The sequence below is a fragment of the Podospora anserina genome, chromosome 1, assembly GCF_000226545.1.
Source record: "Podospora anserina S mat+ genomic DNA chromosome 1, supercontig 6".
In the NCBI taxonomy this organism is placed as follows: domain Eukaryota; kingdom Fungi; phylum Ascomycota; class Sordariomycetes; order Sordariales; family Podosporaceae; genus Podospora; species Podospora anserina.
In genome coordinates, this window is record NW_001914851.1 from 651,105 (window position 1) to 674,549 (window position 23,445).

General features: G+C 54.2%; 8 protein-coding genes across 8 annotated transcripts; 6 read left to right on the forward strand and 2 right to left on the reverse strand.

The window, feature by feature from the left end:
- Positions 1-4,294: 4,294 nt before the first annotated feature.
- On the forward strand, positions 4,295-6,823 carry PODANS_1_23150 (uncharacterized protein; the record flags this gene model as incomplete). Its single annotated transcript, XM_001906601.1, has 1 exon — positions 4,295-6,823. One exon carries the CDS (start codon positions 4,295-4,297, stop codon positions 6,821-6,823), a length of 2,529 nt encoding a protein of 842 aa, XP_001906636.1.
- Positions 6,824-8,064: 1,241 nt separating this feature from the next.
- PODANS_1_23155 (uncharacterized protein) lies at positions 8,065-10,128 on the forward strand (the record flags this gene model as incomplete). Its single annotated transcript, XM_001906602.1, has 2 exons — positions 8,065-9,436; positions 9,506-10,128. 2 exons carry the CDS (start codon positions 8,065-8,067, stop codon positions 10,126-10,128), a joined length of 1,995 nt encoding a protein of 664 aa, XP_001906637.1.
- Positions 10,129-10,674: 546 nt separating this feature from the next.
- On the reverse strand, positions 10,675-14,235 carry PODANS_1_23160 (uncharacterized protein; the record flags this gene model as incomplete). Its single annotated transcript, XM_001906603.1, has 1 exon — positions 10,675-14,235. One exon carries the CDS (start codon positions 14,233-14,235, stop codon positions 10,675-10,677), a length of 3,561 nt encoding a protein of 1,186 aa, XP_001906638.1.
- Positions 14,236-15,485: 1,250 nt separating this feature from the next.
- Positions 15,486-16,489, forward strand: PODANS_1_23170 (uncharacterized protein; the record flags this gene model as incomplete). Its single annotated transcript, XM_001906604.1, has 3 exons — positions 15,486-15,711; positions 15,779-16,105; positions 16,167-16,489. 3 exons carry the CDS (start codon positions 15,486-15,488, stop codon positions 16,487-16,489), a joined length of 876 nt encoding a protein of 291 aa, XP_001906639.1.
- A 312-nt stretch (positions 16,490-16,801) lies between these two features.
- Positions 16,802-17,545, reverse strand: PODANS_1_23180 (uncharacterized protein; the record flags this gene model as incomplete). Its single annotated transcript, XM_001906605.1, has 1 exon — positions 16,802-17,545. The coding sequence occupies one exon, from the start codon at positions 17,543-17,545 to the stop codon at positions 16,802-16,804; it is 744 nt and encodes a 247-aa protein (XP_001906640.1).
- Positions 17,546-19,247: 1,702 nt separating this feature from the next.
- PODANS_1_23190 (uncharacterized protein) lies at positions 19,248-20,621 on the forward strand (the record flags this gene model as incomplete). Its single annotated transcript, XM_001906606.1, has 3 exons — positions 19,248-19,334; positions 19,402-19,652; positions 19,781-20,621. The coding sequence occupies 3 exons, from the start codon at positions 19,248-19,250 to the stop codon at positions 20,619-20,621; spliced, it is 1,179 nt and encodes a 392-aa protein (XP_001906641.1).
- Positions 20,622-20,767: 146 nt separating this feature from the next.
- Positions 20,768-22,306, forward strand: PODANS_1_23200 (uncharacterized protein; the record flags this gene model as incomplete). Its single annotated transcript, XM_001906607.1, has 1 exon — positions 20,768-22,306. The coding sequence occupies one exon, from the start codon at positions 20,768-20,770 to the stop codon at positions 22,304-22,306; it is 1,539 nt and encodes a 512-aa protein (XP_001906642.1).
- A 440-nt stretch (positions 22,307-22,746) lies between these two features.
- PODANS_1_23210 (uncharacterized protein) lies at positions 22,747-23,315 on the forward strand (the record flags this gene model as incomplete). Its single annotated transcript, XM_001906608.1, has 3 exons — positions 22,747-22,844; positions 22,908-23,157; positions 23,217-23,315. The coding sequence occupies 3 exons, from the start codon at positions 22,747-22,749 to the stop codon at positions 23,313-23,315; spliced, it is 447 nt and encodes a 148-aa protein (XP_001906643.1).
- Positions 23,316-23,445: the final 130 nt, after the last annotated feature.

Below are 23,445 nucleotides of genomic sequence, written 5' to 3' on the forward strand. Positions count from 1 at the left end.
GATGCGGGATGTCCAGGTGTGTTGCACTCGAAAAAGGGGCGATGACGCTGCGACTTGGGCTTCTTTATCTCAGCCGTCAAGTCGATGAAATCACCCAAAAACCGCTCGCCCAGGAAGATTGGTGTATGGCAAGAATAGCTCTGTCGCAATGGCACGATTTGACCAAGAAGGCGGGGTTAAATCACTTATCACTTTCAGTTCTTGCCCCAACGAACAGTTCCAGTGTTCAAAATAGCAACAGCGAGACACCAGCACCCCGCGCAAGAGGTCCCAGGGCGCTTAGAGAGCTCCCCTGTGTGGAGCATGGGCGCGAGGCCTCGCCCTTCAAGGGCGACGTCATTGGTTTGCCGCATGAAATCAGAGCCTCCAATGCCACAAGATACACCTCTTGCATCCGCCACCGTGTCTATCATGAAACAGGGAACAAAAGGTGGAGAGTTTTATGCTCTGGTTAGCTCTACATCTTTTCTGATCTTCAGATATAGTTACTGATGACGCATTTGTTTCACCGTTGTCACCTGCAGGGAAAAGGGTCGTTTATGCATGAAAGCCCGCTCGCTGTAGCGTACACATATAGAACCCCTGAGCGAGCTGGTTGCGATCATGGAACCTCCGGTTTTCTCCCCACGCTCCATGTCGGTAGTCGGCAACTCCAGGTGTTCATCCAACTCAGCGTGGCCGACGGATGTAAGGTCAACTTTGGGCCTCGCGTGCTCTGGCCGGTGTTTCCTTTTGTATGGTTTGTGGCGGCGTCCTTTTTGCTGGGAGTGCGGGGGAGGGGGGTGCAGTACTTTGGAATAATTAGGTTGTGATGGTCTGACTGGCTGGAGTTTGAGCGTGCAAAGAGTGGTTGATGGCGGGGCACAGTTGTTGGTTACATAGCCAGATCGAGGGTGTTTGGGTCACGAAGAGATCGTGTCCCGCCCAACCTGGAAGACTGTGCAACTGTGAAGGAAACAGCCCAGTATCTTGCGTTGTTCAACTCGAAGCTGTCATGGCTGAGCTGCTTTCCACAGGCTCTTCTAGATAGGCCTTCCCTAGCCTCATCCAAGGCCCAACTTGAGACCTGGCTTCTTTAGCATACTGAACAAGGTGGTAAAGCAGAGTTCGGATGCCTGAGTGCAACCTGGAAGTCACGATCGAAACTGTTTGAGAGTTCCGAGGAAAAGAGCGTCGGGGGAGCTCGACTCGATCGAATCAGGGGCGCATTTCCCGTTGCCGAGTGGCTGCAGGCACTCCCGATTCGGCTTCTTCACTGCGGCGGGTACCCATCAGTGTGCAGTTGCCGACCTGCAGTGTCCTCCCATCGTAGCAAAGCGTGAATACCCAACAAATCGAGGCATTTACCGCGAGAAAAACGACACTGCTTATAGTAGGCTTCTTCCAGGTCGTCGGTCTTTGATTCCGTTGGATTCCAGCCAACGGGGAGGCTTTCCGGCTTTTCAGGTGCTGTTTTGTTTTCCTGTACTCCGTATCTCGTCACTTCTTACTCCTCACGCATCTCCCGTCCCCTGTGCGTCTGCATGGCTCACAGATCGTCCCTTTGCGGACGTACCGAAAAGCCCTCTTCTCTTCCACCGCCCCTCTTGGAAAACAGGAACCCGTTGCGCTTGTTCCACCGTCCTCGGAACACTGACCTGACGGACAAGCCCAGCCTCGTCTTGTCAGCAGTTCCACCACAGAGGAGTTGCTGAGAGTCGGTCGTAAGCGACGTCGGCGGTCCGCCCGCCTCAAAACAGGCGAGTGTCCACATGCCGTTCGGCCCTAGAAACGATCCAGATGCCGGCCCTTTGGTGGGAGGAAGAGATCCTGGCCGGGAGTCAGGCGGGCAGTCTGTGAGCCAAATTGTCCTGCAAAACATAGATTGATAATGGGCGTAAACGAAGGGTTTTGTATTCAGGTCAACCACTCATAAGGCTTCGTTGCTGTTCCGTGCCGTGCCTGACTCTTCGACGCCGCCATCTTCTTCCTGTAAACAGCGGAAGCGGGGTGTTGCTCGAAAGCCGTGCCAAGGTCAAAGAAAAAGGCGCTAACCCAGGGCCCCTCTTGCCGACATCTCCCTTACCTGAGGGCGTTCTGTGGCCCGTGTGAGCGTTGAGCTTCCCAGGTCGCCGTTGGTCAATGCGCCTAGTACCAAAGAATGTCATTGTTTTCAAGACGAAGATCGTTTCACAACCTATCTAACATATCAAACATTGGGCGGATGTGTCAAGGGTCGCGTAGACTAGAAAGTACCTGTCTTCAAGCGTGGAGTGCAATGCTCCTTGATACCAGGCAGGCCCCATCGTTCGTCCCTGATGTCAATCCGTGACATGTCAAACTATGACCGTGGGTGGCTGCCCAAACCCTCAGCCCAGGCCGGCCCAGGTGCAAAACTTCGCGATATGGTAACCCGGGAAGATGCTGTCCGAGCCGTCCCCGGAAGGGCTGTTGACTGGCTCTTGGCTAGATGCTAGCTTCCCCGTTCCTCGATGGCAGATGGCACTTCATCTTCAGGGATTTGCCTATGAACAGTCCAGCAGGAGAGGTCTCTGCGACTCTGCTCTGTGGAATGCCAGTCCTCACTCAGTGCCGTCAAATAAAAAGACCGCAACGGGCCACTTCTTTTTTTTCCCCATCGCCTCTTTTTTGGGATTCCCCGTCCGTTCCACCACGTCCAGCTCCAAATAGCCCAGGCCGAAGAGATATCGAATCGCCGTCAACGACACCAACCAAACCCCCGTCCGTTTTCCGATCGATCCCCAAACATCCCGTCCACTGCCGCCCCCGTCAGGTATCCGTACCTACGCTACAAAAAAAAAATCCCTGACCTGGAACTGTCCACCCTCGCTCTCGGAACTCGGAGCTGCTTCGCCTGACACTGACGCACCCGACCCTGCCGACACACTGTTTGTTGCTTGTTGGCCGTTGCTTGCTGTTCCGAATTTCTCTCGATCTGGATGTAGGTTATCTGAATTATCCTTTTTCCCCTCTTCTCTAGCCCCCTAGCTGCAAGCTGCGTCCACCCTCACGGCTTGTGTTGTTTGTCTGCACCATCGTGCCTCTGTGCAGCCAGTAGCATCTCGTGTGCGTCCCAGTCCCGCCCAAGCCCAAACACCACCGCGCCGTTTCCCGCCCGCCGTTTCCCACCTCACCGTCTTCGTGCTCCCCGACTAGATCAGCTTCCAAAGGCTCTCTTCTTATCAAGCAGCATAGAGGCTAACCAGCAAACTAGTCGACCATCCCGTTGCGCGTCCCACTGCCGCTCCCGCTCCCGCTACCGCTACCGCTACCTGCCGTACGGAGTATCCGTTGGCCACAACCACCACACGCGCGCAACCTCCACGACCCACGACCCACGACCCACGGCCTGGCCCACGCAGCAGGCTAGATAGCATCGGCATCGTTAGGATCGGATCAACTCAACAGCTGCGTTTCGGCGTCACATTGCTCTTCGGGTAGACACACCCTTTTTCTCGCTATCTGTGGCCCTTGACTCGTCCGGCCACCCGCGCGCGCAAAGGACGGCTACGTGCATTTCTTGTCGACGCTGTAATACCTTGTGCCAACGCCCGTTCGACTGTTCTGGTAGCACTGGCCCGTCCGGGAAACCCTCTCTGCCACTTGTCTGCGCTGCCTCGACTGGGCTCCCCCCCCTCCCTCCCCTCTCTCGCGCCGCCGTCGTGCTTCCGTCTTGCCGTTGCCCGCCCTCCCCCCCTCCCTGATCCTATCATCTGGGTATCTCGCCGCGCTCCCTCCGAAGTGTGAGTACCTTCCGTACCCTATTTAGTCCCGTCCGCTCTTCGATCCGCCCGACGACACCGACTACCTAGCCTCGGCTCTCCTCCCCCTCCCCGTGCCCTGCACATCGCTTTCCGCCGAGCGGTCTCTCTGCAGTAGCAGTCTGTTGCACTGTGGAGTGTGGCCCAAGGACGGCCTTGTTTCTTGACAGCGCCTGTATCAAGGGGTCCCCTCGCGAGACCCAACCGCCGTCACAATTGCGTCCCAGCTGCGCATCCAGTCCATCTTATCCCCGGCCGATCCGTCGGAGCAACCTCCCCCGAAACGAAAGTTTCACGACGCCTTTGCCGGACCGGCGCCGGAACCATCTCCCGCACCCACGGAGTGGCCTTCACCGGCCCCTCCACCGCCCTCGGACCCGGCACCACCAGACCGGCTACCGAATATTCGACAGCCGCTTCCACACAGCCCGCCGCGCCCCTCTGCGGCCGGGGGCGGGAACCGCGCTCAACAACCAACTCCGAAGCCTGTCGTCGTCCCTGACGATGACAGCCGGGTACCAAATTCGGCTACAATGATGGCTGGCAGCCCCAGCAGTCCGGGCACTGCGGACAGTCGACGGGGAGCCAATGCGAAGCGGCCAGCTCAGCGATCCAGCATTGCGTGCCAGAGCTGCCGCAAGTCAAAAATCAAGTGCAACAACACAGGTGGCGATTCGCCGTGCGACACTTGCATCCGAAATGGCAAAGAATGCACCTATCCAGAAGCGCCGCCGGTGCAGCCTAAGCGCTCAGAGCCCCCCGCCGGTCCAAAGGCGGAGCAGGGCACTGAACGCAAGCGGGTGCGGAGGATGGAGGATATCGTGAAGATGGAGGGTGCCGTGCCGGCCGCTATGATCGCCGAGGATGTGCTATCGATGCCGTATCTAAACGAGGCTGTTTGGTCACAACTGTTTGACATATACCGGCTTCACTTTGCGACCGAGTTGCCTTTCCTGCACTTGGCAACGTTGAAGGAGAAGTTGGGGAGCAGATTCAGGGCTAAGCCCAGCGATACATCCCCAGAAATCAATCTTGTGCTGCTCGGCATTCTGACCTTGACGGCGCGCTTCCATCAGACCTTGGTATCATATGTTACCGTGCCGAAGAATGCATCAAGCGCTGCTGCAACACCAAAACCGCAGCCCCCTGGACCTGACCTCAAGGCGTCTGTGGCGTCGGAGTACTATGCCGAGATCCTGACTAAAGCTCTAGGCGGGCTGAGGACCAGCATGACGGTGGCCTCAGTGGAAAGAGTTCAAGCTTTCCTCATGCTTGGCTTGTACGAATGGAGCCAAGCGGTCCCGAGAGTTGGCGGCATGGCTGCGTGGATGTATGTCGGTGTGGCTATCCGCATGGCCCAGGCCTTGGGTCTCGGCCATGGCGATGGGGAACCCGGAAAGAAGTTCAGCATGCGACCTGCGCTCGCGTCAGGGCCTAGCATTCCTCACTCACAAATGATTATCGCCAAGGAGATTCGAAGGAGGACCATGTTCAGTTGTCTGATACTGGACCGTCTTTTGGGCTGTGGTAAAGACCGGGTGTCTACGATTCGATCTGAGGACCTCCGGATTCAGCTCCCATGCGCCGAAATGTCGTTTGATCTGTCAGAGGACGTTTTTACGGGATTCTTGAACCCTGTCCCGGGAATCGACAAGAAGCGGCCTATCAGCGACAGTGTCCTGGGGCGTTTTGTACGTCTGGTTGACCTTTGGGGCGAGATCTCACGGTGGAGCTTTGCGGGTGGTCGCTTCACCGAGACGGAAGCTCCATGGCACTCGGCATCGAAGTTTTGCCAGCTGCGCGAGAAACTCGAGGGTTTCTACGCTGATCTACCTCCCAACTTCCAGTGGTCGGACTCTAACTACTACAAGCACGAGAACCACCAAGCGAGTAGCGTGTATGTTTCGTTGCATATGCTCGGTGCTGTTTGCAGGATAATGCTTCACCGGGAGTATATCCCGTTCATCCCCATCCGCTGTGACAGGCCTGTGGGTCCGCTCGACGAGCCCGTGTTCACTGAGGGTCAGGAGCCGGCCGGCTTCTGGGACACCAGTGCCGAGGAGATCTTCCGTGCGGCGAGGGACATTGTTGACTTGGTGGAAATCTGTGGCGACAAGCTGCCCATGTCAGCACTGGTTTTGTTTTCTGTCTGGACTGCAGCCTTTGTCGGTATCTACGCCGTCCATTTTCCCCACATGGACACCAAGGGCCACATGCTCCCCTCCTTTTCAGGTGATCTTGAAATCACCAAAAACGGTCCTACTGGGACAACCTTCTCCACCCTCAAGCAGATGTCCCGGTGGTTGAAGCTGGCCGAGACGTACTGCAACTACTTCCGTGAGATGGCTTGCTACTACGAAAAGGTCAAGTCAGACTGGGACAAGCACAGCGGTAGGCCGGGCAACAACGAGGGCAAGCTCATCAGCGTGCGGTTAGGCGGTGGCGGTCTCGAAGAGTGGCAGAAACAGAGTCGAAAGATCATCAATAACGGTGAGATACTCGGCACGGGCGGCCCAGACGACAAGCAGTCCTCCCGAGACAGCACCGTCGAGCCAAATTCCCACCAACAGCAACAGCAACAACAACAACAACAACAACAACAACAACAACAACAACAACACCACGAAGAGAAGCCCTCCCGGTCAACTTCATTCACCCCGATCAACTCTTCCAACCACCACCCCCAACCCTACCATCATCAGTCGCACGACTCCAACGGCAAAATGGAAGACAACGCTGACAACTGGCGCTTCCACCCACATCACCCGCATCAACCATCCCCTTCTCAGTCATCTACCACGATCCCCTCGCCAGAAATGCCCATGGTTTCCTTCCCGACGCTGCCGCTGGGGTACTCGTCGAATGAGATTGTGAGCTATGTGGCCGAGGCGCAGAGCATGCCCTGGTTTCATGCTCCCGGGGGGATCGACCAATTTGCGCACGGGACAAAGGAGAGCGAGACGCTGGATAACGGGAATTTGTTTTGGGGGAGTATACCGGAGGCTATCTTGATGGGGGCTGGGCCCGGGGGGCAGGCGCAGATGGGTGGGGGTTTTGCTTAGTTGGGTAGGATTGTGGTGAATGACCATGTATGTGTGTGCTTTTTGCAAGGGGCGATGTGCTTTTTGAGAGAGAAAGATGGTGATTTGGTGGGACATACTTTGACTGAATATGGATTGGAATTTTTTATTTTATTTTATTTTTTGATTATTTATCCGTGTGCTTTTACTGGTTTGTCATCTGTTTGTTGTGTTTTTGTCAAGTTAAGGGCGGCGGTGGGTATATGTTATCTCGCATTAGGGGTTCAAGGAGCGGGGGGGGAAGTGGAATGGGAAAGAAAGCTTGGTTATTTATCACTTATAACTTGAGACCGAATTTTTTTTCCTTTTTTCTTTTTTTCACGCGCTTGTCTGTTCTAGGAAAACTCTTCTCTGGCTTTTGGATTTGTTTTTGGATGCGTGTACGAAAACAAAGGTTACGGACTTTGGTTAGGTAAGTAGGGTATGAAGGGCAGGTTTCATGTGATCCACATGTTTGTTTTCATGATGTTCTATATGACGGTGCTCTTTAAATGGGCAAGGCTGTGGTCGATGTGGTTATTGGTTTCATGGGAGGGCATTTGTTCTTGAAACCCGGTTTTCTTTGTGGTTTGGCAATTACCATCTACATGGTTGGGGAAATAAAAATGAACGTGGTGGAAGTAATGAATGGCCACCTTCAAGATGAGTTCGATACCGGGGGCTGTGGCCTGTGTTTACGTGGTGAAACATTAGGTTGAAGCTGGCTGTTCGAAAATATTTATAGGAAATTTGGGGCGGGGGTTGGGCAAGCAGGGAAAATGACAGAGTCAATGACCAAGGGCAAATTGTGGTAGGGTGTGATGAAAACTGACGTTGGTTTTAAACACACTTCTTTCAGCACAAGAGCCAGTCCTGTCGATGAGGTTTTGTATGGGGCTTTATTTCCTGTTTCTCGCTGGAACATGTATTTTTGTTTCTCTTGAACTGTGTAGGTAGGTAAAGTTACACTCCACGTGTACAAACCTCGTCTTGCTTGTTGCTGCTTTGTCAAGGTACATGATGGCTTGCCGAATGCGGCCAGGATAGGTTGGTAAGGTATGTTCGACCTTTGAATTCCAGTACCAAGTGCATCAACGAGAATCCGGTCTTTGTTTCAGCATGCTGCTAGATAAACCCAGACGAGTAAGTCCACCAAGCTACCGTGTTGCACCTGCAAAGAGCTCGACAAAGTTTCCACAAAACCAACATCCTGAAATCCAAACCACTTAGCCAGGGCAGCAAATATGCCACCGGAAAGATCACCGAGGCCCAGCAATGCTGGCGTAACTAAAGTTCCTGCTGGCCCCAGTAATACTGGTGCCTCTGGTAACACCATTGTGTACGCTCTCCAGAGGTTGACAAGAAGGCAAGAAAGAGAACTTGCCGACAGATTAGCAGGCACGATCAACGTCCAGCACGCTCCTGTTAGAGAGGATCACACTCGCCCTCAAACCCTTGAAGAAGCGACCTACAGGAACGTCGCGCTCTTCTTGCCGATCGAGTATTGGCCAAACCAAAGAAATGTCGAATCAGCAGCTCACAGAATGCGCGCCGCCCTAACGAGCAATCAAGCGTTTAGATTTCAGAATCTCGGGGACCCGCTAAGGCAGCATTGGTACGCAGATGAGGAATCGGGACGAACAGTACAGCAGATGTACAAGGGGTGGGGTGACCAGTTTGATGAGAAGCTTAGACAGACACACCAAAACATCCGGGCAGTAGCCAACGAACTCGGCATGACTGACGAGGATAGCCAAAACAAGGTGTGGAAGAGAATGGAGAACATCTTTGGTGACGCCGCGAAGATCAAAAGGCTCGAAAAGGAACTCGCCTCGGCGAAGGAGCTTGTTGAGAGTTACCACACTCAGTACAACTTTCTAGATCCAAAAATCGAGTCCAACGCTAGGAAGATAGAACGACTTCAGACGGACGTCAAAGCCAAGGACACGCTCATCAGCAAGGCGGATGCAGAGAGCGACAAGTACAGGGTTGACTATCGTCTTCGCATGCTCCTCCAGCATTGGGGAATCACGAATGGGGATCACCTGGACCCAACCCGGTGGCAAAAGTATGACAATGCGAACCGCTTTGCCGCGGAGTTTCAGGAATATCTCGACGACGTGCTGAATGGCATACCGACATCTAGCGGCAACCTCCTGGTGCAGGTCAGGCCGCCCATCGGTGTCAAGCAGCTGATGCGTGTGGCCTCGGTACACCGAACCGTCCACGGGGTCGACCTTCTGGCCGACTGCCGAGTTGTAGCTCTGCGACTTGTTTCGGCTCGACATGATGAGGCAAACACCACCGAGGTGGGCCTGTTGCCCAAGGACCTTGAAGGTCGTTCAGAGGGCGAGACGTTGAGCCAGGTCTATGTTCCTCCTCCGCCCCCTCCAACCGTATCAGCGGTGACGACTGGCATGGCACAGTTGACGACCTCTAGCCAAAGAGCCCAGCTCACGGAAGAGCAGCGAGAAGAGAGGGCCCGGGCGATCAAGATGGAAGCCCAGTTCTTGGTCGAGCCTGGAGCGACAAACGAGGAGCGTACCTGGCAAGCGCTGTTCGACGGGACAGTCCTTCAACTATACAACCTGGACGCCATCGCCTGCGAGCATATTCGTAAGTACCCATCTGTGCCGGGGAAAAGCTGATGACTGACAAATAAACCCACCTCCCCAACAGTCGTAGCCTTGACCGGACGCAAATCGCTCACCAGTCGACAGTTGGAGGAACGCAACATACTCCAGAGCCATGTCGACTTCATTAACAAATGGGCTTCCATCATGGAGATGGTGCACCTCTACGCCAAGAAGGCCCAGCTCCGTCCAGGCTCGTGGAAGCTGTGGGGCGGGCACTGGTTCAGAATCCGAAACAGGATGACGGAGCAATGTTTCGGCGCCCACGATACTCTCGCACCCGGCCAGAGCCCTTGGTCGAGAAGGACCAAGCGCGGCCTCTTTCACGACTACGTCGGCCTGTTTGGACAGACGTGCAAGCTCTTCAATCAGCCGGCCTTGCAAACCGAAGAGTCGTTCAAGAAAGAGCTGCACCGGCTCGACATGGAACGCTGGAACCTCTACCGGTATGCCATTCAGACATGGACCCATGGCGACGCCAGGGGCGGGATCAACGACAACGGCCAGTACCGCGGTAATCCGCCAAAGCCCACGCACCCCAAGAAGGCCAACATATGGGCGGAATGGAACTGGATCTATGAGACCGATCAGTGGAAGTATGCGCCACGGCTAGACCCCAAACAGCCTCCTGGAGCTCGTAAGTGTTGGCAAGTCTCTGGTGGACTTCGATGCTAACAGCACCTCTAGCCGCCCTTTGGGACCCCCTCATTGGAACAGAACCCTTCAAAGACTTCAGCCCTTATGGTCCTGTCAGACTCGCGATCAGGTTCGAGGAGCATAACAACCCCCACGCGAATACGTGGGGGATCGTCAATAAAAAGAAGCACCCACCAGGATGGGATTTACAGAAAGCGAGGCTTGGGGTCTTTTGAATCCTCCACCAAAGAAAACGAAGTTCGTTACATATTCTACAACCTGAAAACTAAAATAAAATTATCTAAAGTGTTTTCATATGAATACGGACAAGCAGGCAAAGAAACAGCCAAGCGCTCTTATAGCGCCCCACTGTGAAACAGGAGAAGTAATCCGACTGAAGAGAAGGGCGAAGTCATGGATAAAAAGAAAAAGGTCAACACACCGAATACACAACTAACTCCCATGCCGTGGTCAAGGAACCCCTCAACCTCCACGCACGCTTTTCCTGTATAAAACAAACTCTCTTGCAATGTTTATTCCAGACCTGATGTGTGGTATTGAAGAAAGACCAACATCTCCCGACAACTATCTGTTCTCCATCTTTTTGATCAGATTCCTAACCGGCGAGTTTTTCACAGCAGGCGTTCCCACCCTCCCAGCGACGGGTGGAGGCGGTGACGATACGGGCGTCTGGGGTGGCCCCGGCGAAAAGGGAATTGCCCCGGTGCTACTAAAGACGGGCAAATCTCCTCTCTTCATCGGGGCCATGGTCGACACGGGAGTGGCCACGTTGGGAGGCAGCCACTGCAGTGGTTGCTGTTGCTGTTGAACATTCGACTCAGGGGTAGGGCCATCAGGATGATAATGGACGAACATATCCATCGGGGTTGGAGTTGAGGTAGTCCTGTGGGGCGAAACTCCACGAACGGGACTCGAGAAGGTGGGAGTGACAGAACTCATAGCGGAGTTGGAAAAGGTTTCAGAAGCCGGGTAAAGCGGAGATGCTGGCGATTCTGAAGGTTGATAATGGCCTGGTGATGATAAGGCAGGCAGAGGGTAGTTCTCTGCGGCTGACGCAGGGGGGCTCGAGACAAAGGTGGACTCAGTGTCGGATGGGGTGGCGGGAACCGTCTGGTTTTCCGGTGGTTGAACTGAGAGGAGAGGTTTATTTTCGTTCGGCTCGGTAGGCACCGTCACAGAGATGGTATCTGTTGCGGCAAGTTTGGCTTGCGCATTTCGTTCCCGTTCCCGAGCGTCACGCACCGCCTTGGACACAACAGTGATCTTAATCTTCTTCATGTCTTTCGCCAGCTTATCGACTTCGTCACCACCCTCGCCACCGGACTTTGGAAGTTCGGGTGCTGCCACAGCGGGGGCACCAACATGTTTCTTGGAAACTCTTGGGGCTCTGGGAACAGGCTCCTTCTTGGCTGGGGCCCGAATTTTTCTCACATTGATTCCGGAAGCATTGGTCCGAACACTTGCGACAGAATCAGATCTGACATGCTCCAACCTCGAGCCGGCACGTATCGGTGCTGTAGGAAGTGGCGGTGCCGAGTCCACAGTCTCCGACACCGCTGTCGACGCCGTTGTCGACGCAGTACTAAGTCGCCGACTGGGGGGTGGTCTTTTCTTCTCCGTAGCAAGCACTGCTGGTCCGGCGACTGTTTTTCGTCGTGATTTGCGATCATCGTCCTCGTCTTCCAAGTACGTCGGCCTAGTTTTACGCTCTCTTAACGACATTCTGGTGGGTGCTCGTTCTACAATCACCGGAGGAGGAACGTCAACCGGCATAGTCTGTGGATCTGCATCTTCTGCACCTTGAGCCAAGGCAAACTGACGTTCGCGCCGGGCTCGAGTTGCCTCTGCGCCAAGCTCCTCATGAGTGCAGCTGTCCGTCTGTCGTCCTGATGGGATCAGCAATCTGCTTAGTTCGAGAGCTGCTGTGGTCCACGCAACGTCAGGTGGAGGAGGTGTAGGCGCCCTGTAACTATGGCCGTGGCTGTTTGGTACGCCGAAACCTGACACACTGCGGCGAGTATTCTTTGGAGGCACAGCTGCTCTAGCTGCTGATGCTTGTGTTGGCGAAGAGTAGGTGGGCGGAATGACATTTCGAGGCTTCCTGATCTCAACCGAGGGGGCACTGATGGCGGCTTCGAGTGCTTCAAGCTCTGGAACAGACCACCACGATGGGTCATACTGACGGGCTCGGTCCTCTTTTGGTGGGTTTCCTTTCACAGCCTCTACTGTGCCCAGCTTCTGGCCCATCTCGTAACCAAGTCCAGAGGGAGCTACCTCCTGCTTGGCGCGGGGACCATCGCCAGCGAGACCACATATGTGGCTCAGTACCCCCGAGCACAAAGCCCGATCGCTGTAACCGCCTTCCAGAACGCTGATAACCCGCCCCTCCACACTTGTGCCCTCTTCGGCAGCAATCTTGACGACGTCTCTGGTTAGTCGGGCATAGAATTCAGTCGGGACATTGACGTTGTGCCGTTGCATGCCGGGGCTTTCCCACTCGCTGGCGTCAAAACCGGCAGACAAAAAGATGGCGGCTCTTGAATTCACCCCCTGAGCACGTAGTTTCTCGGTCTGGACCCTCAAGTACTCCCGAGTCTTGTCTAGCAAGATCGAGTATTTGGACTCGTACAATGCCCAAAAGTCGGTCTCTGTCTTCCATGGCTGCAGATGAACATTCCAGATACTCTGGCCGTGCGCGTTGTCGATGCATATGCTGGCGTTCCTAACCTTGTCTTCATCGCCCATCTCGCACGGGTAAGAGTTGATGTCGTGCAAACTAAAGTACCCAATCGATGTTTTCTTCCACCAGGCTGCATTCTTACCCAGCCCAGCGGACCTCGCATTATGTAGCCAGGCAATGGACTGGGAGCCATCGCCGTGATGAAGGTCGAAATCGATGATCGCCGCGTGGGTCAGACCGTGGCTGAGGATGGCGTGCATGATACCGACATGAACATTGTTTATCCAGCAGAACCCTGACGGATAGGAGCCAGAGCAATGGTGACCAGGCGGTCGGATGGCAACAAAGGCCCGCTGTGGCCCCTGGGGACGAAACACGGCATCGACCGCATCACATACACCCCCCAATGCTCCCTCGAGAGCCTCCAAGGTTTCTGCGCAGAGATATAGATCCCCCTCATGAAGCTTTTGAGGAGCGCCCGTGTTGGCCCCGCGGTCGATATCTGGTCGCTGGAGCTCTTTTCCGTTGACGGCCAGCTTCGATTCGGCCGTCTCACACATGATCTTGAGCTCTTCCATCCATTTCGTACCGTGGACATTGGTCACCGTCTGGGAGGTTAGCGGAAGTCGCCTGTCGCTTTTTTGTATTCGAAAAGGTATTGTGGGCAGCTGCGCCGGGTTGGCCTTTGGGGCAATTGGAAAGTCCCCATCCTGATGTCGTTCGCCCAGCCGGACATATGCGGCCGATACACCCAGGACACAGGCCTTAACCCTCTCTGGTCGTTCGACAATGGTGCTGAGCTGCGCTTTCGAGGTTTTTGGTCGCGAGAATCTGTGACCGTAGCAGGCATCCTGAAGAATGACAACCGTCTCGGCCGGGCGGTTCCAGTCCGGCCCATGGAGAGCATCTAGCTCGGCTTTGAAGTGGGCATTCGCGACGGCTTGCGGGGTCAGGATGGGCTTCTCTGGAAATTCGGGCGACATGCTTCTCAGTGGTGATCTGGCGGACCTCGATGGGGTTGGAGAGAGGATGCTGGCGGAGCTTGCTCGGCGGAGTGGCGTTACACCGTTGACCGAGCGGAGCGAGTTCGTCGAGGCTTTTCTTAGTAGGGCGGGAGTGCCAGCCCTGGATGGTGATCTGACGGAGGAAGAGTTGGACAGCGGACTGCGCATGGCACTGCTTGGTCGACGCGGGGAGATCTCAGAAGGATAATCATACGAGGAGGTGGGCTTGAGGGGGCTAGGCCGAGGGGCGCGGGGCTGCCTTGCCGGTGATGAGGTGGTTGATATGGTCAGGTGTTGGAGCGACTGGGTCAAGTCGCCCTCTCTGGGACTCTTTGAGCCATCTTTGTTGCTTGCGGGCCTGTCTTGCTGGAGGTCAACTTGAGGTTGGGAGGTCCTCTTTGGACGAGAGGACAACTCAGACAACGACGCCGGCGACGCCATTATGAATGAGGTCGGTGTTGATGCAGCTGCTGCATGGGGCACAAAGCCGTCTTTCTCGTTTTGAAGGCCAGGAAAAAGCCAAAAAGTGATTTATTCCGTCCGATGTCTCGAACAGCAGCTGGCATGAAGTCATTGGTCTATGCTTGTGGTGGACAGCTGTAAATTGGCTCCAATTTGGCCTCCCTGTGCCCCCCACAAGCTCCTGGACTTGGCGCAACAATCCAGACCGCGTCACGCGTCAGGACGTCATAGCAATGCCTGTTCACGTGACAGGGAGCTTTAGGCATTCTTGGTAGTGTGAATTGCATCTCCTGTAACCTCCAAAGTCCGTCGGTGGAGGTTTTCAGAAAGTTATCCGACACCGCCTCGAATCTGTTGTCTCCTGTCGATATCTCTCCATCCATATTCACATCTGTGGACAAGGGCTCCCTGCCGATGGAGCACCCGACCTTTTGGATCACTAGGTCATCGCTGCTTTGACCAAGCTTCTGGAAGCATGCATGAGCAAGTGCCGGCATCAACAGGTGGGTACTGAAGCACTGTTAGCAAGAACAGCGCATCACCGGCACAGATTGGCGAGGGGCACAAGTACTTTGAGCATGAGTATTTCTCTCATTCGAGGTGGACAGTTGAAGGATCTCCATAAGGCTATATTTCTGTCCGCATTTCCCTGCACGTTCTACAAGCAAGCACTAAGGAGTATTGATTGATGAGATGCCAAGAATATTGAATGCAGACGCGGGGTAGCTACACTTCATTGTCGTCACCCCTTCCCGTGAAGCCCAATCATATGCTTCCACAGCCTTCAGGCCAGGCGTTTTTGTCGCCAGGAGCATGCGGTGGCCTTCCAATGCATTTCAGCCGCACTCTAACAGAACAAAGAGTCGGTCATGGAAACCCTACCGAGCCCAAACAAAACAGAGGCGCCATGTGGCAGAGGATGAAGAGCTCGGGACTTGCTCGACGATATTTATTTCAACTGGGCCACAATATGCGAGACCCCAGCCTCGCCCTTGAGATTTCTATAGCTACTTAACTGAAGCTATGTCCTTCTCTCCATTGTGCCTGTGACCGTTCTTGGGCACTTCTCGTTGGTTTACCAAGACGACGGAATGATGGTTCGAAAATATCTCCCAGTCATTGCCCTGGTGCAGCCAGGTGTCGTCACTGCGATACTCGAGCAATATGTCGAGGTAGTCCACACCATCGATGTCCAGGCCATACATGTCAACAATTTTCCACCACCAAATATGACTGTCCAAGCAATGGCACTACAGGCAGGCGTCACGGCTTGCTCTGTTGCCAATCTTGTGGTCACATCATGTGCCAGCGCTGGTGCTCTCGCTACAACAGCTCCACTCGGGGAGATGTTTGACTGCTTATGCTGCTTCTCAGGCACGGCTATCTACCCGGCATACTCGTCATGTGCATCATATATCTACAATTCAGTGGAGGGGGCCACTTCGGCCTTTTCAGGTATGTTGGCTGAGGCTTACTGATATGTCACTGGAGGGCCACGGCCACTAATTGCCCCAATCACCAGCAATGTCGGTCATCTGGGATGGTTGCCTTTCTGTTAGTCCCATCTGTTCCAACCGTCCAACGACCCCAAGGACGACCACGGTCGATGCCAGCACCACCCGAGACGTAGTGACTGCTGGACCTTCATCCACCCCCAGAGCCTGCGCCTCCTTCGCCAATATTGTACGATCCTGCTCAAGCAAGATCCCCAACTTCACCGCTATCTCGGACAGAGAGCTGGCAGAGTGCATGTGCTACGACCCTTTCGGCTCATATACGACCGTCGCGGAGGACTACGCGAGCACCTGTGCTGCCTGGGCGACAACAGGCAGGTCGACTGATTACAGCAGTAAGCAGAAGCAACCAGTCGTGATATAGCTTTATGAGGTTGAGTCTAACGTCAAAAACAGTCTTTGCGGCGTTTACTACATTCTGTGATGACTACCCACCTGGTGGAGCGACCATCAGGGGAAGCAGCGGCGGCGGCAATGATAATGGCGACATCATCCTCACCTCTGCCGGAAGCCGAAGCCTGAGGGGCAATGGCAATATTGTTGATCTCATCCCGACTGCCTCACCGACTGAACCTCCACCCAATGACGAAGAATCCAACACAACCCCAACGCCTCCACCTTCGCCCTCTGGACCTTCCGGCGCCATGTCCTTGCGAGATGCAAGATATGGCCTGCTGAGCTGGATCATGCTGGCTTTGTCGGCATATATGCTCTGTTGAGAGCATGCTGAACACATGACACCGAAGAGCAGATCAACCTCATATGAGAACCGAGTGGACATGGCAAGGTATTTTAGAAGGGTTTTCATAACATCCAATAATCCGTACCCCTATTATGTACACATGACCCAGTATTTACAACACTAAATACAATATTTGTCCCTATCTATCCTCCTTATCCCCCTCCCCGAATAACCTTCTAAACCAGCGCTGTTATATGCCGAAAAAACCGAAGGAAAAAAAACCAGAAGCCAAACAAATGCTAGAACTTGAAGCAACCAAAAAAAAAATAATGCAAAAGAAGGGAAAGCATCACCCGCAAACCCCAACCACACCTCCAGCACAACCCCCCCAAACCATCGCCTTCGGCACAAGCTCCAGCCCATTATACTCAATCCTCCCATCGACCCACTTCTCCTTTTCTTCTTCCTCTGCCTCCTCCCGTTCAACCTTTTCCCCTTCACCATCCTCCTCGACCGGCGAAGGAGCAGGCAGCTCATAACAAAAACTCTCCCTCACCCTCTCCATAATCCCCATAATCTCCTCCTTATCCCCCCTCGGATCAATCAGCTCAATTGCCCTATTTCCCCTATCGCCATCACCGCTGCTGCTGCTGCTGCTGCTCTCTTGCGCATTAATCACAAGATACCCCTCCTCCAAATTGGGGAACGACTTTAAGAAGGAATATTTGTTGTACACCTCCCACTCTCTCCTGATTTCTGAGCTGACATAGTCGACAGCGACTTTGGTGATGAGCTCCAGACAGATGTCGGCTGGCGGGGAGGGGGTGGAGTAGCCTAGCGGAGAGACAGGACGGGGGTAGTACAGGATGTCGGTGCCGGGGTGGAAGTAGGTGTTTATCTGGGGGAGGAGGATCAAGGAGCGGAGGGATTCCTGGCGGGATTCGTGGCAGACGGAGAGAAGGGTGGGTGGGGGAGTTGGGGAGGTGAAGGACTGGGTGAGGACGACGACGCGAGGGGAAAGGGCGAGGCGCCAGATTTGGAGGCGGAGTTCGGCTGGGAGAAACGGGAAGAGGTGAAATTCATCGGGGGCCATCCTTGATGCTGTGGTTCAGAAGATGGTGGTGTATAGTATCAGCACAGGATATGGCGCAGGTGTGTGAAGCTTCCAGGTTGGGTTCGAAACCAGGCGTGTATGAATCAGTCCAAAGCGGCCGGAGGGATGGCAACCTGGCTTGAGAAAAAGAACCGATTAAATAGTACACAATTGGACTTGTCGAGATGTCGTGAAGGTATCTCAAAAAAAACATGAGAGCGATGCGAATGAGAGAAATCGTGTCGGGGTATCCCCTACAAGAACCTCAAATAGAAACGAACCACGAAACAAAAAATTGACGAGGCCAAGACACAGCTAAGCAATGACCAAATAGATGAACGGCTCTTTTGTGCCCGTGTTGTATTGTGTTGTCAGGTCAGAGCCGGTCAGGCTGGTCCCGAGGTCAAAACTGTGCTTCCAGTGGAGTATCCTTTTTCGTTGTCTAAAGTCCGTGGTCATTTGACAGCACTTTTTGACACTTGGATGAAGTCTGAGCACACACACACGACGCAAGCGCAAGGAATAGCCTAGAGTTTTATAGTTCTGGTCACAATGCAAACAAGGGAAAGAGTTGGCCAGGTCGGACAACCTGAGAAACAACCATTCCCAAGCTTTCCAGCTCCGATTTGATGTCATTATGCGCCGAGGCTGGCGCAGCAGAGTCGGTATCGCTGGGCAGCGCGGCTCGGATTTTGCTAGTGGTGAAGAACAGGGAAGGGCCAAGGGGTCATGGGTGCGGGAGCGCTTGTTCGACGATCTCCCTGAGTTGAACCGAATTTTTTTCTACATGGCGAAGGAAAAATTGGACTCGGGATGCAACATTATAGCCGAAGTAGGAGGGAGTACAACAAAGAGGAATAGCCAGATATTGTTGGTGCCCGTCGCCGGCAATGCGTCCCGGCAGGAGAGAGAAATCGCCTGATTTTGGGCCAGAAGGATCTTTGACGTTGGTCATTTGGGACTTGGGCTCGGGTTGGGGTTAGCTGGGCAGAAGTGGGGCATCAATGGAGAAACCTGAGGGATCCAAACAATCTCCTGGAGTTCCAGGAAGGTTGCCATATCTTCAACTTGGCCAGAGTTTAAACATCCAGTTCAAGCTTCGGGCGTGGTAGGTCATGTTATCTTCGGGTCCTGCTAGGTTGCGTCCGTGGTGTTCATTTGACATTTGTGCCTGTTGCCATAGCGGACCGTCCTCCAGAGAAGGAGACAAGGTGGTGAATAGACGATGAATGATAGTTGTGGCATATTGCTCAATCATGCCATAAGGCTCCAAATTGCGTACCGATATGAGAAAACAAAAGCCACTGTTCCCTGGTTGCGAAATAGGAGGGATTTATGCCGATCTTGTGGGTTGCGGAAAGGTGCTGGTATCTTTTCTTGGACGTGGCCGTACTGATGGCTTCTTGAATTCAAGACAGGAGATGCATCCATATGGGCCAAGATTACTGATAATCTAGACATATGTACATACGGCGATACGTCACAATCACAACAGCTTGGAAGGGCCCAAGAGACAGTCATGGTGGGGCATGGGTTGGAGATCAAATCGAGGGGTAGCCTTATGGATCCACCTTAACCGTTTGCTCCACTCGACTTTTGGAGAATTTCCAGGCTTGGCAGCGGGTTCAAAGAACGAGGGGCATTTTCACGAGCAACAGTCGACAACGGCTCACTTGGCTTTTGGTTGCGGTAACGGACAGGAATGTGGGCAACTGCAAGAAGAATGGCTTCTACGACCAGATCGGCATCCTCTGCCGCCCTCACTTTTGAGCTGGTGGGAAAGTGCTCTGTATGTGCAATCCCTCTCCTCTCCATGCTGCTGGACATGCCTGACAACTAATGCAGATATCTAACAGACAACCCGTGCCCGCGCATCCATCTTGACGTTGCCCCACGGTCAGGTCAACCTCCCAATTTTCATGCCTGTAGCCACGCAGGCTTCACTCAAAGGCCTTACCCCCGAACAACTCGAGGCAACTGGATGCCGTCTCTGCCTCAACAACACCTACCATCTCGGCCTGAAGCCTGGTCAGGAAGTCCTTGATGCTGTAGGAGGCGCGCACAAGTTTCAGGGATGGAATCACAATCTTCTTACTGATAGTGGCGGGTACGTGGCCAACTCTAGTCATGGAAAGCAAAATAGCTGAGATGTCAAAGGTTTCAGATGGTCTCGCTACTCAAGCTGGCCAACGTCACCGAGGAAGGTGTGCGCTTCCTCTCACCACACGACGGCAGCCCTATGCTCTTAACCCCCGAGCACTCGATGAGCCTCCAAAACTCGATCGGATCCGACATTATGATGCAGCTGGACGATGTCCTCGTCACTACACACCCAGACAAGGCGCGCATGAGAGAGGCGATGGAGCGCAGTGTACGTTGGCTCGACAGATGTATCGCTGCCCACAAATACCCAGAAAGGCAGAATCTGTTCTGCATCATTCAGGGTGGACTGGACCTGGAGATGCGCCGGGAATGCTGCCGCGAGATGGTCGCCCGTGACACACCCGGTATCGCCATTGGCGGACTGAGCGGAGGTGAAGCAAAGGATGACTTCTGCAAGGTGGTGGCCACTTGCACGGAGCAACTACCAGAACTCAAGCCGAGATACGTTATGGGAATTGGGTACCCAGAGGATCTTGTGGTCAGCGTGGCGCTGGGAGCAGACATGTTCGACTGCGTGTGGCCCACACGCACTGCGCGGTTTGGGAATGCCATCACCAAGCATGGTGTACTCAACATGAAAAGAGAGTTGTATGCCGCTGATTTCGGGCCCATCGAGGAGGGTTGTGGGTGTCAGTGCTGCAGGCCTGTCGGCCAAGAAGGGTCGCTGGGCATTACAAGGGCATTCATTCACCACAATGCCGCCAAAGAGACAGTTGCGGCGCACCTGCTGACACTACACAACGTGTGGTATCAGCTGGATCTGATGAGGCAGGCCAGAGAGGCCATCATTGCTGACCAATTCCCGGCATTCGTCAAGAAGTTTTTTGTTGGACTGTACCCTGATGGACAGAACTATCCATCGTGGGCAGTCAACGCATTGCGTGGTGTTGGCATCGAGTTGCTAGGGAGGTGATGTAAAGGTATAGACAAAAATGAATAGATGTACAAGATACCCAAGATATGTCTCTAAATCACTTTACATACTAGTACCTAGGTAATCAGGGGTAACTTTGCATGACAAAGGGTTAGGGTTGAAGAACTCGGCCTTGGCATGAACTGATGGCCAATGGGGCATCCATTCAACTTTTGGAGCTCGGGAATTTTTGCAGCTCAACTCGGCGATTGAAGGAACGAAGCCCCGATCTCTCGCGGCCCCGACCCCGACCTCGACGACAGCCAGGAGAGCGCTTTCGGGCCCATCCAGCCACATTGACCATGGTTTCCAGGAGCGTGTCCCCGGGAGGCGCGCTTCTCCGGGCGTCGCGGATGTTCTCTATGCCGGCACCCCTCCCACCACCGGCGGCAGAAGCCGCTCAAGCAACCTTCAAGTCGCACTCCGATACAGCTACCTCGGCCTACCCAACACACCAGGTTATCACAACCCTTAGTCACGCCCGCAAGGAGGGGGACTGGGGCTTGAAGCGTCCTCTTCCTCTTCGATCAACTACCAAGTCCTCGACTCCCATGCTCCGCATCAAGGGCATCGATACGATCGAGCAAATTACCGACTACGCCTCAGGCGCCGACCACGGCCTCACCCTTCTCAAGTTCCAAGAACTTGGTCTCCCGATCTCTACGCCCTCCTCTTTTTCAAGCTCGAGACACAGAACCGATGCCGCGACCAGGTCCGTTTTCGAGGACGACATCGATCGCACCGCCATCGCCGCGAAGGACCGTGCAAAGCTTGTCGACCAACGATGGAGGTTTTCTGGCCCATGGCTTGCCGGCATGTCGCCCGGCGACTTCAAGAAGTACTTGGCTGAGAGGGTTCGCCCCCGTCGCGCCGCCTTCCGTATGTTTCTGAAGGCCAAGATCGCCCGCGATCTCAACGAGACGGCCAGGTTGAAAGCATTGGACAACGCAGAGACCGAGTATGACAAGGTCACCGTCGATTCTATTCTTGAGGATGACGTTACCGAGTACTTGCGGAATGTTCGGAACCAGAACGCAGTGCTGTATCAGCTGGTTGGGGAGTTCTTGGATCTCGCACCTCTGAAGCAACCGACGGAACTGACGACTGAGCAAATGTTGCATCCCCCACAACACACATATTCAACCCACGACACCAACAACCCGTATGCCGAACATGGTCCTCCAAAGACCCACCCTTCCGCCGGTCTCTCGTACATCCGCACCGGTGCATACATGGACAACCACCCGCTGTACGGCCCGCAAAAGGAACATAAGCCGGTTGAGGCCAGAGTGCTCAGGCCGCGCAGCCAGCAGAGCTACAGCAGCGCCAAACTGGGTGTTGCTGGTTTCGTCACCGAGACCAGCGAGGGCGACAACGCTCACAATCAGAAGTCCGGGAAGTCGCCTCTTCGACATTTCGACCCTGATCTCAAGAACGGCGCCAAGGTTTACGTTCAGCCTGAAACGGCTTCCGTCAACTCAGATGGCAAGCTGCGGATCGTGCTCAAGGACTCAGTGGATGCCGAGGCTGAGCTGGTTGCCCGTGAGCTGATTGGTGATGGTGAGGGCATTTTTGGACAACAGCGGAAGGAGGTTGAGGTGGTCAGCCAGTCAACCATTCGCAAGTCCTACTCAACTAAGCTCTCGCAGGGTGCACAGGACTATGGTTTGAATTCGGAGAACTAGAGTCGATTGGGAGTGACTGGACTATCTTGCTGATAGCTCCATAATGTACAACATGTTCTCTGTAGAAATATATACCATGTGAGCCATTTCCCTTGTACTGATGTCTAAAGGCATTGTTTACTATTGTTGGCTCAAGTTTTTGGAGCAACCGTCAGAGTGAATCCGGGAATGCCTCAGCCGCAGTTGCCCCACCTCAAGTGGCAGCCACAAAATAGTAAGCTTCACCAGCTCACCAGCCACACCCCAAAAGATTGGCATGCCCTAAGCGCACGCAACCCCCACAATTGCAGACCCACTCTGAAAAACCACCACAGGTTTGGCGAGCTCGACTGCGAGAATCCTCTTGCTTCTTCTTTTCTGTGTCCGAAACTCCAAGCGTCGCCCTCGGTAGGTCTTTTTTTCCCTTCACCAACAACCAACCACCACACCAAACCGTCAAAATGGGTCGCGTTCGTACCAAGACTGTCAAGAAGTCCGCCAAGGTCATCATTGAGCGGTACTACCCCAAGTTGACTCTCGACTTCGAGACCAACAAGCGGTATGTTTTTCTCCAACCTGGATTTTGGGTAGAGGGAAGACCCGGCTGACTCTGAGGAAAAAGTGTCTGCGATGAGATCGCCATCATTGCCTCCAAGCGCCTCCGCAACAAGATTGCCGGCTACACCACCCACTTGATGAAGCGCATTCAGCGTGGCCCCGTCCGCGGTATCTCCTTCAAGCTTCAGGAGGAGGAGCGTGAGCGCAAGGATCAGTACGTTCCCGAGGTCTCCGCTCTCGACTTCACCCAGAACTCCGAGAGCGGCCAACTCGATGTCGATACCGAGACTAAGGACCTCCTTAAGCACCTCGGCGTATGTGTTGCCCAGTGTCTGAAGGTCACGAGAGTGGAAAAACTGACAGCAATTCACAGTTCGACGCCATCCCCGTCAATGTCATCCCCGTTACCCAGAACCCCGCTGTTGAGCGTGGCCCCCGCCGCTTCGGTGGTGACCGCCCCCGCCGCGACTAAATTGTTTCTTCGAAAGAGGGGACATTTAAGGACCACCAACAGAAAACGACGCTTGACGACTTCGATCACGATACCCTTTTATGACGGTCAACAAAAGTTGGGAAAGGAGTATGAAGATCTCTTCATCACA